The sequence below is a fragment of the Ananas comosus genome, unplaced genomic scaffold (genome assembly GCF_001540865.1).
Source record: "Ananas comosus cultivar F153 unplaced genomic scaffold, ASM154086v1, whole genome shotgun sequence".
NCBI lineage: Eukaryota > Viridiplantae > Streptophyta > Magnoliopsida > Poales > Bromeliaceae > Ananas > Ananas comosus.
Genome location: NW_017891216.1, coordinates 1,354 through 12,868, shown reverse-complemented (window position 1 = coordinate 12,868; position 11,515 = coordinate 1,354). Strand labels below are relative to the sequence as shown.

The 11,515-nt window shown below is 36.8% G+C and overlaps 1 protein-coding gene across 4 annotated transcripts; it reads left to right on the top strand.

The window, feature by feature from the left end:
- Positions 1–2,121: 2,121 nt before the first annotated feature.
- Positions 2,122–10,784, top strand: LOC109704746. 4 transcript variants are annotated; one of them, XM_020225519.1, is made up of 13 exons: positions 2,122–2,250; positions 3,188–4,214; positions 4,508–4,623; positions 4,969–5,177; positions 5,851–5,970; positions 6,163–6,291; positions 6,390–6,515; positions 7,221–7,276; positions 7,372–7,471; positions 7,955–8,072; positions 8,185–8,397; positions 9,497–9,821; positions 10,574–10,784. In XM_020225519.1, exons 2-13 carry the CDS (start codon positions 3,391–3,393, stop codon positions 10,767–10,769), a joined length of 2,532 nt encoding a protein of 843 aa, XP_020081108.1. In that variant the 5' UTR covers positions 2,122–2,250; positions 3,188–3,390; the 3' UTR covers positions 10,770–10,784. The 4 variants fall into 4 exon arrangements, with proteins under 4 accessions (XP_020081108.1, XP_020081106.1, XP_020081109.1 ...); XM_020225517.1 differs by having other exon boundaries at positions 3,132–4,214; XM_020225520.1 differs by lacking the exon at positions 2,122–2,250 and adding an exon at positions 2,363–2,435.
- The last annotated feature ends 731 nt before the right edge of the window (positions 10,785–11,515 follow it).

Here is an 11,515-nt window from a genome sequence, read left to right as displayed (position 1 = left end):
TAAAACTTGCTCTCTAGAAAGATCTTAACCTGAATCTCACCATGGTACATTCTTTTCTCGTTGTATGGCTGTATTCCTCTTTGCAAGATCTATTTGACGTAGATGAAACTTTATTAAACATTATGAAATGCTTTGCAACGCATATTGACAGACCGTACTGATCGTCGAGAGTGTGAGCACGATGTTGAAGCACGACAGGATGCTAAGAAAGCACGTCATAGCATGACATCGTTTTTCTGACACTATTTGTACTGCTCGGATGCTTTGGATGAAAAGTAGGTTGCCATTTCGTGCCTGCAACGTGATTAACAGCGCTTGAGCTCTAACAGATGTTCGCCAAAATACTGAAATCGATCGTGTATCCTTCCGATGCTGGTGTAGTTCTCTTTGAGAATATGCCGCCATTTGTTTCGCTCCTGACAACTAAAAGCAGTAAGTTATGGTCCAGTTTATGTGTTATTATTTGCGTCCGAAAACAACAACTGATTTCTCCTATTGTTAACAAACGTTTGGATATGCTTTCTGCTGTAGTCAAAACAAACTTCTGTATAAATTGATGGTTAGTTTATTTTTGTACACTAGTTCAGGCCAGTGAGTTGGATATCTTATTTTTGGTATAGATGGATATTTATGTACCTTTGTATAAGTTCAAATACGTTGAATACGATATACTGCATTCAATCAAATACGTTGAATGCGATATACTGCATTCAACTATATTCAGTTTCGTGATTGAGGTAATTAAGAAGCTGTCTTTTCCACACATCTGATGATTTTGTGGCGGAGAGAGATGCAAATTGATTAATCGAGATTATAGAAGGTTTTTTGTATTTTTCTTTTTTTTTTTCTGTGTAAGATCATTTTGATGCCTTACAATTTTCTTCCTCTAATTTGTCCGCGAGTGCAGTAGATTTGTTATCTCCATACCTGGCTTTTTGAAAGAGTTTTTTATTCCAATGGCTTTTCTTTTATACAAAAAGAAAGGGTAATTCTTTGGCAAATAAGTTAAAGAGCCGTATAGCTTGATCCCTTCCACACTAGATCGTAGCAAAGGATCTTTCATTATTATTATTATTATTATTATTATTATTATTTAAAGTACATTTTGCAGAAGCTCCTGCTAGGAAGCTTTATTTTAACAAAAATAAGCATCTCTGAACTTGGTCTTTGAATACCCAGTGATAATAAAATTGATGCTGTACAACTAATTAATTTCGAACCCTGCCACGTACGCATTAGTCCAAAGTGTGAGGGCGACACCTCATATTATACAATTGTTGACGTGTACGATAGATTCGAAAGGAAAAGGCCATAATACGAGGGACAACGTTCAAAGCGTGATATCTCTCTCAAAAAAAAAAAAACGTTCAAAGCGTGATAACAAAATATAATTCGCGTTGTGGCACGAACTGCTGCACCTGCCCACTAAAGCCTCATTAATTTGATGGGAAACGTATTAAATTGAGTTCAATTTAACACCTAATAAAGGGTTTCTAAAGTAATTTGATTTTTTTTAAAAAAAAAATTGAAGGTAAAAATGTAAGGAAACCACTCAATTATATACTATTTTGAAAAAAAAACCCTCCGAGGTTTTTTTTTTCTGTTAGCATTATGTTAATTTTTGAATTGTTTTGATTCATCCAACTTGATAATTCTATTTCTACCAACTGTCCAATAGGTAATCTTAATTCAAGTATAGCTAGGTTGAGTTTAAGTGGGGGAGTATGCGAGAGCGTAAGAGCCGACGAGAAAAAAAAAAAGAAAAAAAAAGACATGTCCATTTGTTTGTTTTGTTAGTTTTTAAGAAAAAGCAAAATTTTTAATGAATGCAACATGATCTCTGTTTTATTTAACAAAACTTTAAAGTATTTAAATTATTCAGTTCGTGGAAACCTCCTAAAAAAATCAAACCCGGCCGGTTCGAACCTTGACTCGGTTTGTGAGTTTCAAACGCAAATCAATCGATTCCGACTCTGACTCGGCCTTGTTTTAAAACCCACTAAAACCAAACCAAATCCGAACCGCTTCCGACTCCGACTCAGTCTAACTCATACAGCAAACGGGTCTACAAATACATCGGCTCAGCTCGATTACGATTTACGGCCCGAGACAAACCCTAGCAAACTCACTCCGACCCCTCACCTCCTCTCCCTCTCTCCCTGTCACTCACTCTCTTTCTCACTTCTTTCTCTCTCTTCATTCGATTCGTCGCCCTCTTCTTGCGCATTTCTCCCCAAATTCTCCGAGCAGGTGAGGGAGATCCTTCGCTTTGCTTTACTCTTTTTTGATCTCGGATCTCTACCCTTTTTCTTTTTTGTTTTTTGGTAATTTTTTTGATCCAAACAGCTCTCTCTCTCTCCCTCTCTCTCTCTCTCTCTCTCTCTCTCTCTCTCCGGGATGTGCATCGTCTTCTGAGTGTTCTACTGTGATATAGTGTTAGTGTAATCCACGAATTTGATGTTCTGCTTTTTTAAATTCACTGATTCTTGCTTTGAAAGAGTATCTTGATGTCATGTTGCGATTCTTTTAGTCACTCAAGTGATTAGTACGTACTGAATCTGTGACTCTTGAGTTTTCTTGGATCTTGCAAGTTGATTTATCACGGTTCTTGAGGATCGTGTTCAATATATCCAATTAAATCGTAACCAAAAGCAAGCGCATTCATTATAAGTCCTGAAATTGGTAAAGCAGGAAAGTTGTTAGAGCCTCCTTTTCATTTTATTTTATTTTATTTTATTTATTTATTCTTTTGAAGATGCCCGTAGGCCACTACACACGCACCGCAGGATTCGAAGGATCTTTTTTTTTTAACTGCTATTCTACTTCGCATTTTGAAGTATAGGAAAAGAAAAGATGATTATAGTTGGTTCACACTTCACAGGAATCTCTTTTGGTTGGTATGCTGAAGTTTTATGGATCTTCCGCTTTATGTAATAAAGTTTCAGAGAATCCTATTCTTGCCAGAAGAACCATTTCTTGGTTGCCTAAAAAAAGGAATAATTTATTTTGTAAAAAAAAGATTTTGAATATGTTCTTGTGATTTGCATTAAGTTGGCTTTTTGGAAGCACCTTTCTTCCTCATTCATGTGATTTCTTGTTGTCTAAAGATAGTAACAAAAGTATATGCGCAGAACTTGGTCTTTTACATGCTGATGTTCAGCTTACAACTGATCGATTCTCTTGCCAGTATCTTCAACCTAAGGAGTCCAAGATCCTGCTTAAGAACAGTTGGCGGCTCAAGCAGCAGATGCAGACTGTTTTATTCTTTGAAAGCTTTTTCATGAACAGATAAAGTGTTTGAAAGTAATGAGTGAATGGTGATGATAACTAATCTGCATTATTCTTTGTATGGAGGGAGATAGTATGCTGGCATGTCTTGCTTTCTTGTGAATGGTCATGCCTTCAGAGCTGAAACATGGGAACTTTTTCCGGTTCTCTACTCCAGGACTTCTTTTCATTTTCATCCTTTTGGTCAAAAGCTTTGCGTCCTTGTCTGATAAATATTTAGGTCTGGTTCTGGATGAAAATTACGGTGGAAAAGAAAGTATCTACTTTGAAGAGCTATCATGTAAAACCTTTTTGGGGAATTCCTTGTCTTGTGAGGACTTGAATGGTATTGGATCATTTAACACGACATGCCGGTTGAGTTCAAGCTTGTATCTAGACAATGATCTATGTATATATGGAAACGGAAATGTGGAGATATCTTCACGTGTTAAGATCATGTGCCCGGTCAAAGGTTGCTCCATCACTGTTAATGTTTCAGGAAATATTAAAATTGGTGCACATGCAGAAATTATTGCAGGATCTGTTAGTTTTGACGCCACAGATGTTATGCTGGATCACCATTCGACAATAAACACAACATCTTTAGGGGGGCTGCCACCATCACAGACTAGTGGGACGCCCATTGGCCATGACGGAGCTGGTGGAGGGCATGGCGGGCGTGGTGCTTCCTGTGTGAAGTCGAACAAGACAAATTGGGGTGGGGATGTGTATGCCTGGTCAACTTTGTCCCACCCATGGAGTTATGGGAGCAAAGGAGGCAATTCATCTTTGGAAAACCAATATGGAGGTGATGGTGGGGGTCGTGTCATGCTCAAAGTTGATAAATCCTTGCTTATTGATGGATCTATACTGGCAGAAGGAGGCGCAGGAGGTCTTAATGGAGGAGGTGGATCTGGTGGAAGCATTATTATCCATGCTTTTAAGCTGTGAGGATCACTTTCCCTCTCAATATAGTATTTTCTGTTATCTGTTCTTTCATTATTTTTCTGTTCTCTGTTCTTTCCCTCTCAGTATATTACTTTCCCTCTCAAGGATCTATATTTGAAAATTCTACAATTGAAATAAAGGAGGCCGGAATGTGACTTTGAATACTACAGATGCCTAAGTCACATTTGATGTGTGGGACCGTTGTTGCACTTCCAGAAAACATTCTAGATCCTTTTCAATGCTTATTCCAATTTTTGTTGCTATACTTATGGTCGTTATCCTTCCTGCTTAGGACTGGAAATGGTACTATTAGTGCTGCTGGTGGAAATGGATGGGGTGGAGGAGGTGGCGGTAGGATATCTGTGGATTGTTATAGCATACAGCAAGATGTAACAATTACTGTTCATGGTTAGTACTATTCAGGACTTGTTCCTTGGAAGCATTGTTTTTCTCCTTATAGTTGATATACTTTTTGTGTTTGAGTTTTCCATTTGCTAGCCGTCTGGGTAGGCATGGACTTGATATTTTTTGATATTTTACAGCATTCAAAAGTTTTGTGTCAGTATTTGTGTTTTAATGAATGGTTCTTTTGATTGTGCCGGTCGTCATGGATGATAATTTTGATGTTTTAAAGCATTCAAAAGTTTAGTGTCGGGATTTATTTGTGTTTTTTTTTCTCCTTGTTTTCTTCTATTATACCTGAAATTTTGACTATTTTTTGTTGGAACATTACCATTTCTTTTGTGTGAGCAGGTGGGGAGAGTTTTGGCTGTCCTGATAATGGTGGTGCTGCTGGGACTGTATATGATAGATCATTGCAGACTCTTAAGGTCAGCAATAACAATTTCACAACAAGGACTGAGACTCCGCTGCTGGATTTTCCTGTGACTATACTGTGGTCAAATGTATATGTGGAATCTAATGCGAGAGCTTTAGTTCCTTTGCTGTGGTCCAGAGTGCAGGTTGTTATTCAATATGTTTTTGTTACCGCTGACAGTTTTTAGCTTGCAGGTTTTATCTCCTCTTTTGTTTTTGGTTGAAGACATTATTTGGGAGCTTAAGATTGGTCTATCTATGCTTAGTTGGGGGGGTGGAATGTGTTTGTGGTGGTTACAAATCTTAAAAATAGTGACCAATTAGGCTATTAAATTTTTTGTGATTCAGATTCACTTATATGTTGAGACACGGTAAGTTTAGATTAAAATGAATCCCTCATTTTTCTTTTTTCTTGGTCGAAGACATTATTTGGAAGGAATAAGAGTTACTACTGCATTAATATTCATTTCGGTTCATATCTACTGCATATGATAATAATAAACTTGACTAGGACTAAAAAGGTGCTGCATGATTTGTATCATGATGTACTGTTCTGTTTTTAACAATCATTAAATTGTTTCTTCCTTGTGCTGAAGTACACTTCCTAGGTTTTAGGCACAGTATTTATCCTCTACTCATTTTTGCACTTCTTTCTGCTGGTTGCCTGCAAATATCTTATCTGATCCTCAAATACTCTTGGGTTGTCTTTTACTAAGTTGCTTCCAATATTAAACACTTGAATTTAATATATAGCTAAATCACCTAAAAGCTTGTCCCTTTGTTTTTTTTTTTTTTTGTTATTCTATTCTGTATTGTTAGGTAAAAGGCCAAATCAAACTCCTTGATGGGGGGAGCATATGCTTTGGGCTGTCTGAGTATCCAGTTTCTGAGTTTGAGCTGGTTGCTGAAGAGCTTCTTATGAGTGATTCTGTCATTAAGGCAAGCTTCTTTGCTGACAACTTCCTAATCACTTGGTACATTGTATACAGACTTAACATATATGCACCATATGTATGAACAGAATATATGCATCGGAGTTTTCAGCACTCTTTCAATTGATAAGGCAGTCACCTTAGCACATTCATAAATAAAAGCTCTTCGATCTCTAAGCAATTTCTTTTGTGGTTGAAGGTTTATGGCGCATTTAGGATGTATGTTAAAATGCTGCTGATGTGGGACTCCACAATTCAGATAGATGGTGGTGGTAATAGTGATGTCAGTACATCTATGCTTGAAGCAAGAAATTTAGTTGTTCTTAGGGTATGGAAGTTAGTAATAGCATCTTGCTTCTGTTAAACTGGTTTTGTTGCTTATTTTGCTTTGAAGTTGGGTAAATGAACTGTTTGTGCTTGTCGCAGCATAATTCCGTCATTTCTTCAAATGCTGACTTGGGTGTCTATGGTCAAGGGCTTCTCAACCTGTCAGGTCCTGGTGATGGAATCAGAGCTCAGCGCCTTTTCCTGTCACTATTTTATAACATTGAAGTAAGATCATTGTATCAGAGTTTACATCACTTGCTAATGAAGACTTTGTAGAGTTGTATACTGTTACTTCTAGAAACTTTATCAGTTTATTGTTTCTTTAACTTGTGCAATTGTCATGTGCCAAAGGCTCTAGTTGTCTATACCAGTAAATACCTTAGTCTAGATTGCAAAAATCAATTGAAGAGATTAGCAGGACATGCTTCTGTTGGTGGATGCCGGTTGTGAATTTAGTGAACTGTTTTAAAACTGGAATAGAAGCTAAAGGCGTATCGTGCCGATCAATTGTCGAATGGGTGCTGATTCGTCCAAACAACAGGACGTTAGGATCTGTTGTTACTAAACTATTTCAGGTTCTTTATTCGCACTTAGTGCATCAAAAGGTTCCTTGTAGTAAAGCTGCTTTTATTGCGAACTTTTGAAGTTAATACTTCTAGTGTTCACATTCTAGGTTTGATGTAATCTATCAATTGAGTACTCAAGAAGTCATTCGAGGATAGCTACAGAGTGAAATGAAATGAAAAAAATGTTGTTAAGGACTAATACCTCGTATATGCTGTACATGTGTATGCATGTATGATGTGATGACATTAACTAGGAGTTTGTGGAATGTTTATAGATAAAAATTGGGAAGTAGAAAACTTTTAGAGCCTTTATTTAGTTTTCTGTTATATATTCAATGTTACACTATTTCTTATCATTGTGCAGGTTGGACCTGGTTCCTTGCTTCAGGCTCCAATAAATGATGAAGTTGAGAGCAACTTGTAAGTTCATTGTGGATCTTGGAATGCATACCTTCCTATGAATCCTCCTTTTAATGCTTATGAGCCACATATTAGCTTAAACATATCTCTTTCAGGTTTGATCAGTCACGTTGTAAGAGCCAGACATGCCCAAACGAGCTAATCATGCCTCCTGATGATTGTCATGTGAATAGTTCCTTGTCTTTCACACTTCAAGTAAGAGATTATCAATCAAGGCTGCTTTTTTTTTCATGATTGCAAATGATCAAATTGAAAAATATATTTTGAAGAAAAGATGGGTCTCTGCTGTTGGATAACAAACCCTCTACGCTTAAACATTAGGTTGAATCGCTAGTGTGTGTGTATGTGTGTGTGTGTGTGTGTGTGTGTGTGTGTGTGTGTGTGCGTGCTGAAAGCATCTGTGGTTTGATATGTTATACATTATATTGCAAATGATGGTCCAATAATTTTAGGTTCCATAAGTAAACGATCTCATAATATGTTTGCTTTTCATCATGCCTGATGTTTCATAACCATGTATTGTGCAATTTCGTTGAATTTTGTGTAGTAGATCACTATACCATGCTACTATGTCTTTTCTTCTATAAGCCAGTTAATGTTTATGAACAATATTGCTTGCTGATATTTTCTTTCTATAATTGCCAATGATTACTTCTTACAACCGAGTAATTATTGCAGATATGTCGTGTTGAGGATATCACAGTTAGTGGTGTGGTTAAAGGAAGTATCATTCACATTCATCGAGCAAGGACTGTCAACATTAAAAAATACGGCACTATAAGTGCCTCAGAGTTAGGTGATTCAGCATTCCTTCATTGAAGAATAAAGCTAAAGTAGCATGTAGTTAAACATTGTTTTTCTGGTCTCACTGAAGTGTCATGCAATTGCTGTGAAATTTTGCACTAAAGGTTGCAAAGAGGGCATCGGTGAAGGGAAATTTCTAATACATGGAGCTGGAGGGGGTGCTGGGCATGGAGGGAAGGGTGGGTCAGGGTTTTATAATGGAATGCTTATTGACGGTGGCCCAGAGTACGGTGATGCCGATCTCCCTTGTGAGCTGGGAAGTGGGAGTGTTGGGCCTAGCGACTCAGCTGAAAATGTTGTTGGCGGGGGAATGATTGGTCAGTGCTTTTTTCATCTCAATACATTTCTATCTGACAAATATCATTTAGCATATAGTTGTTGCCTGCTTGGACCGTAAACAATTGTTTTCTTGTTTCTTGTCATTATAATGTTTTCCCCATTCTATATAACGACAGCAAGGTGCTTGCATGATCATGGTAGTCTTCTATCTATAGTGTGTGGAAATTTTTATAATTGTTTAGTTCCTTTCCTTTTTTAAAGATGATTCCCTGTAAGATTTGATTCTGTTATATTTTGATGATTCTCTATAGCAGTTGCCTTAGTTTGTGTGCTGGCAGCAACTGATTCATAATTCTGGCTTAGTTATGGTTGAGTAATCTCATCTGTCAACAATTTTACTGACCACTTGATTAGCTTACAATTACTCTTAAGCACCATCAATGTTGTTGAAGTGTGTCCATCTCTTCTTTGTGAGCCCAATCAAATCACAAGCTTTCCACAAAAATGGTGAATGCTATCAAGCAGAGTCTAGGTATTTTCTTTTCTTTTAGTTTCATTTCTTTCCACTTGTGTTCTTGTTTTGGGCTAGAAATAATCTGAAAAAATGATAAAGAGTTGTCAATCTAAAGACCCCCCACATTTTTAATTTTTGGATATACCTAGCTTCAGTAATTTAGGGTTTGGTTTGTCATCATTCCTTTCACCTTTAAAATTTATGATCTTAAAAAATTTATGATTTAGTGATAGAAAATATTGGGACTGGTGGCAGGATATTTTCTTATTGTTTTTCAAATTCAGAATCTGCCTGGAATTTATTCATCTAATTTGTCAAACAAAGAAGTATAAATTAGCAAAGAAGTAGTGTGAAAATGAACAAGCTGTCGTTAATTTGCCTAACTTCCATTTCCTTCAGCAAAAATCTTTGATGTGAATACAGAAACAATAACTGTGTTTCTTGCATGTTGGTCAGTGGATTTTTTTTTGTAGAATTATTCATGAATATTTTAATATATAGTTTCTCTTTCTTATCGACAGTTATAAATTATACTATTATATCATATGTTAATAAGTTTTAATTTCTTCATTCACATATATCTTATGCCTTTTTACTACTGATGCTCATACTATTTGTTCTAGTAATGGGATCCATGAAGTGGCCTCTTTCGAGACTGGAAATTTATGGTTCATTAATGGCTGATGGTCAAAGTCATGGAAAGACAGATATAAAATCAAATGGCACACAAAATGGTGGGTTGGGGGGCGGCTCTGGTGGTACGATTCTTTTGTTTCTACAATCCCTTATATTAGAGGAAAACTCATCTTTATCGGTTGCCGGTGGTACTGGTGGACCGACTGGTGGAGGAGGAGGTGGCGGTGGGAGAATTCATTTTGATTGGTCAAATATTGCTGTGGGAGATGAATATGTGCAGATTGCTTCTGTAAATGGGACAATAATTTCAAGGTATGTATAAGAAGGAAACATGCTCCTAGGTCTATGACTCTATGTGGTCTGCCCTTGCGTATGATTTTTCATGCTTTCATGGTACAAAATGCTGTTCTCTATTTTCATAATAGTTTGGTGTGCAGCATAGTTTGTAGCCTTGTAGTGCCTTGCAGTTCCTTGGTTGGTCCTTTTATAAAAATTTACGAAGTTAACTAGTTGGTCATCCATGTGTATTTGGGGCTCATATTGTCTTTATTTTGCTTGCTGTCCCCTTTTCATGCTGGCCGCCATGTCATCAGTTACCAAGCTGGAACCAAGTTATACTGAGAGTCTCAATTTTGGAGATTGTGCTGAAACTAATGAGTATAATCGCAAAAGAATACTTCCGTCCAATTATCCAACAAAGTTGACACTGAACAGGCCCATACTAGACAAGATTTTCAGACTCATCTAATCGGCCTGTTAATTTTTTTATCCTGGACTTCTTTTTCGACAAGATTAGTGCAACAATTTGAAGTCCAATTTGTTGGTGTTTGCATTCAGTTTTACCGTTTCTTCTCTCAGCTCTGGCATTCAAGAGCTGTGTTAAATATTATTTCATATCAGTTTGTAAATGCTTTTCTCATGTAATGCACTCTTGTCATTGATATGTAGTTCAATCAATATTGGACAAGCACAGCATATGCAGGAACTAGTGTTATCTGATAAATTTTCATCCACAATTAGATTCCTTCTGTACCTCTGAGCTTCTTTTCCTTCAATCATTGCAGTGGAGGAGCTGGTAATGGTGGTGGTTATTATGGGGGTGAAGGTAGTATCACTGGGAAGACATGCCCCAAGGGGCTTTATGGAACATTTTGCAATGTATGCTTGCTTGAACCATCTTGGTTTTATATCAACTTATATTTTAGATCTCAACTTCTACTTGGTGCTGTAAAACTCTATGTTAGTTCTAAAATGCTCTAAATCTGAAACTAGAAGAAATTGCAAAAGTAGAAACAAACAATGAAGAAATAGTAATTTTCAAAGTTCTTCAATTGCGTGCTTACCATCTGTTGTTCGTATGTTTCCAGAATCTACTTAATGATTACTTTGAAATTAGCTGTATCTTATGAACTTCAAATAACGGAAGAAATGAGTACTATCACTGGGATGTCCCTCTGTTTTTGGTTTGTGCCTATGTTTTTAGAAAGCGAGAGATTTATATTTAGTATGCGACAATAATCTTGCTTATCGAGGTTGCATTTTCACCACAAATCTAGCTGGACAGGTCTTTCCGAGTGTTGTCAAAGATGAGAAACAGACATGCATATATTTTGGAGATGAAAATAATTATACGTTAGTTAATTCTTAGAGAAAAGCAATAATTTACTGGAGTTGGGGAGTGACCGAAAATGAGAATACCCAAATATAAAGAATAAATGAGTGAAAAGGACTTTTGAAAGGTGTTCGGAAGTAGTGCTGAAATTAGATAAACAAGACTCAAGAGTTTTGGCACCTAAAAAGGAGATTTCCTGTTGTAGGAAACAAAAGAGCCAAAAAGAGAAATCCTAGTAATGCCTTATTTTATGCATTTAGGTTGTGTTCATGATATTTTGTCGTAACAAAGCAGCAAGAGCTTATGTTGCTAGTTATGTTACTTCACAGCCTTTGAATGTTCTGGTGATTAATATGCTTTCAGGAATGCTCTCAATTGCACATATAAAGATACT

What these genes read in the sequence shown, in the direction of transcription:
- LOC109704746 (XM_020225519.1), top strand. Translation starts at nt 3,391, where the DNA reads ATGGTCATGCCTTCAGAGCTGAAACATGGGAACTTTTTCCGGTTCTCT. An exon ending in TGTAACAATTACTGTTCATG is followed by an intron (nt 4,624 to 4,968) that starts GTTAGTACTATT and finishes TTGTGTGAGCAG; the next exon opens with GTGGGGAGAGTTTTGGCTGT. An exon ending in CACTATTTTATAACATTGAA is followed by an intron (nt 6,516 to 7,220) that starts GTAAGATCATTG and finishes ATCATTGTGCAG; the next exon opens with GTTGGACCTGGTTCCTTGCT.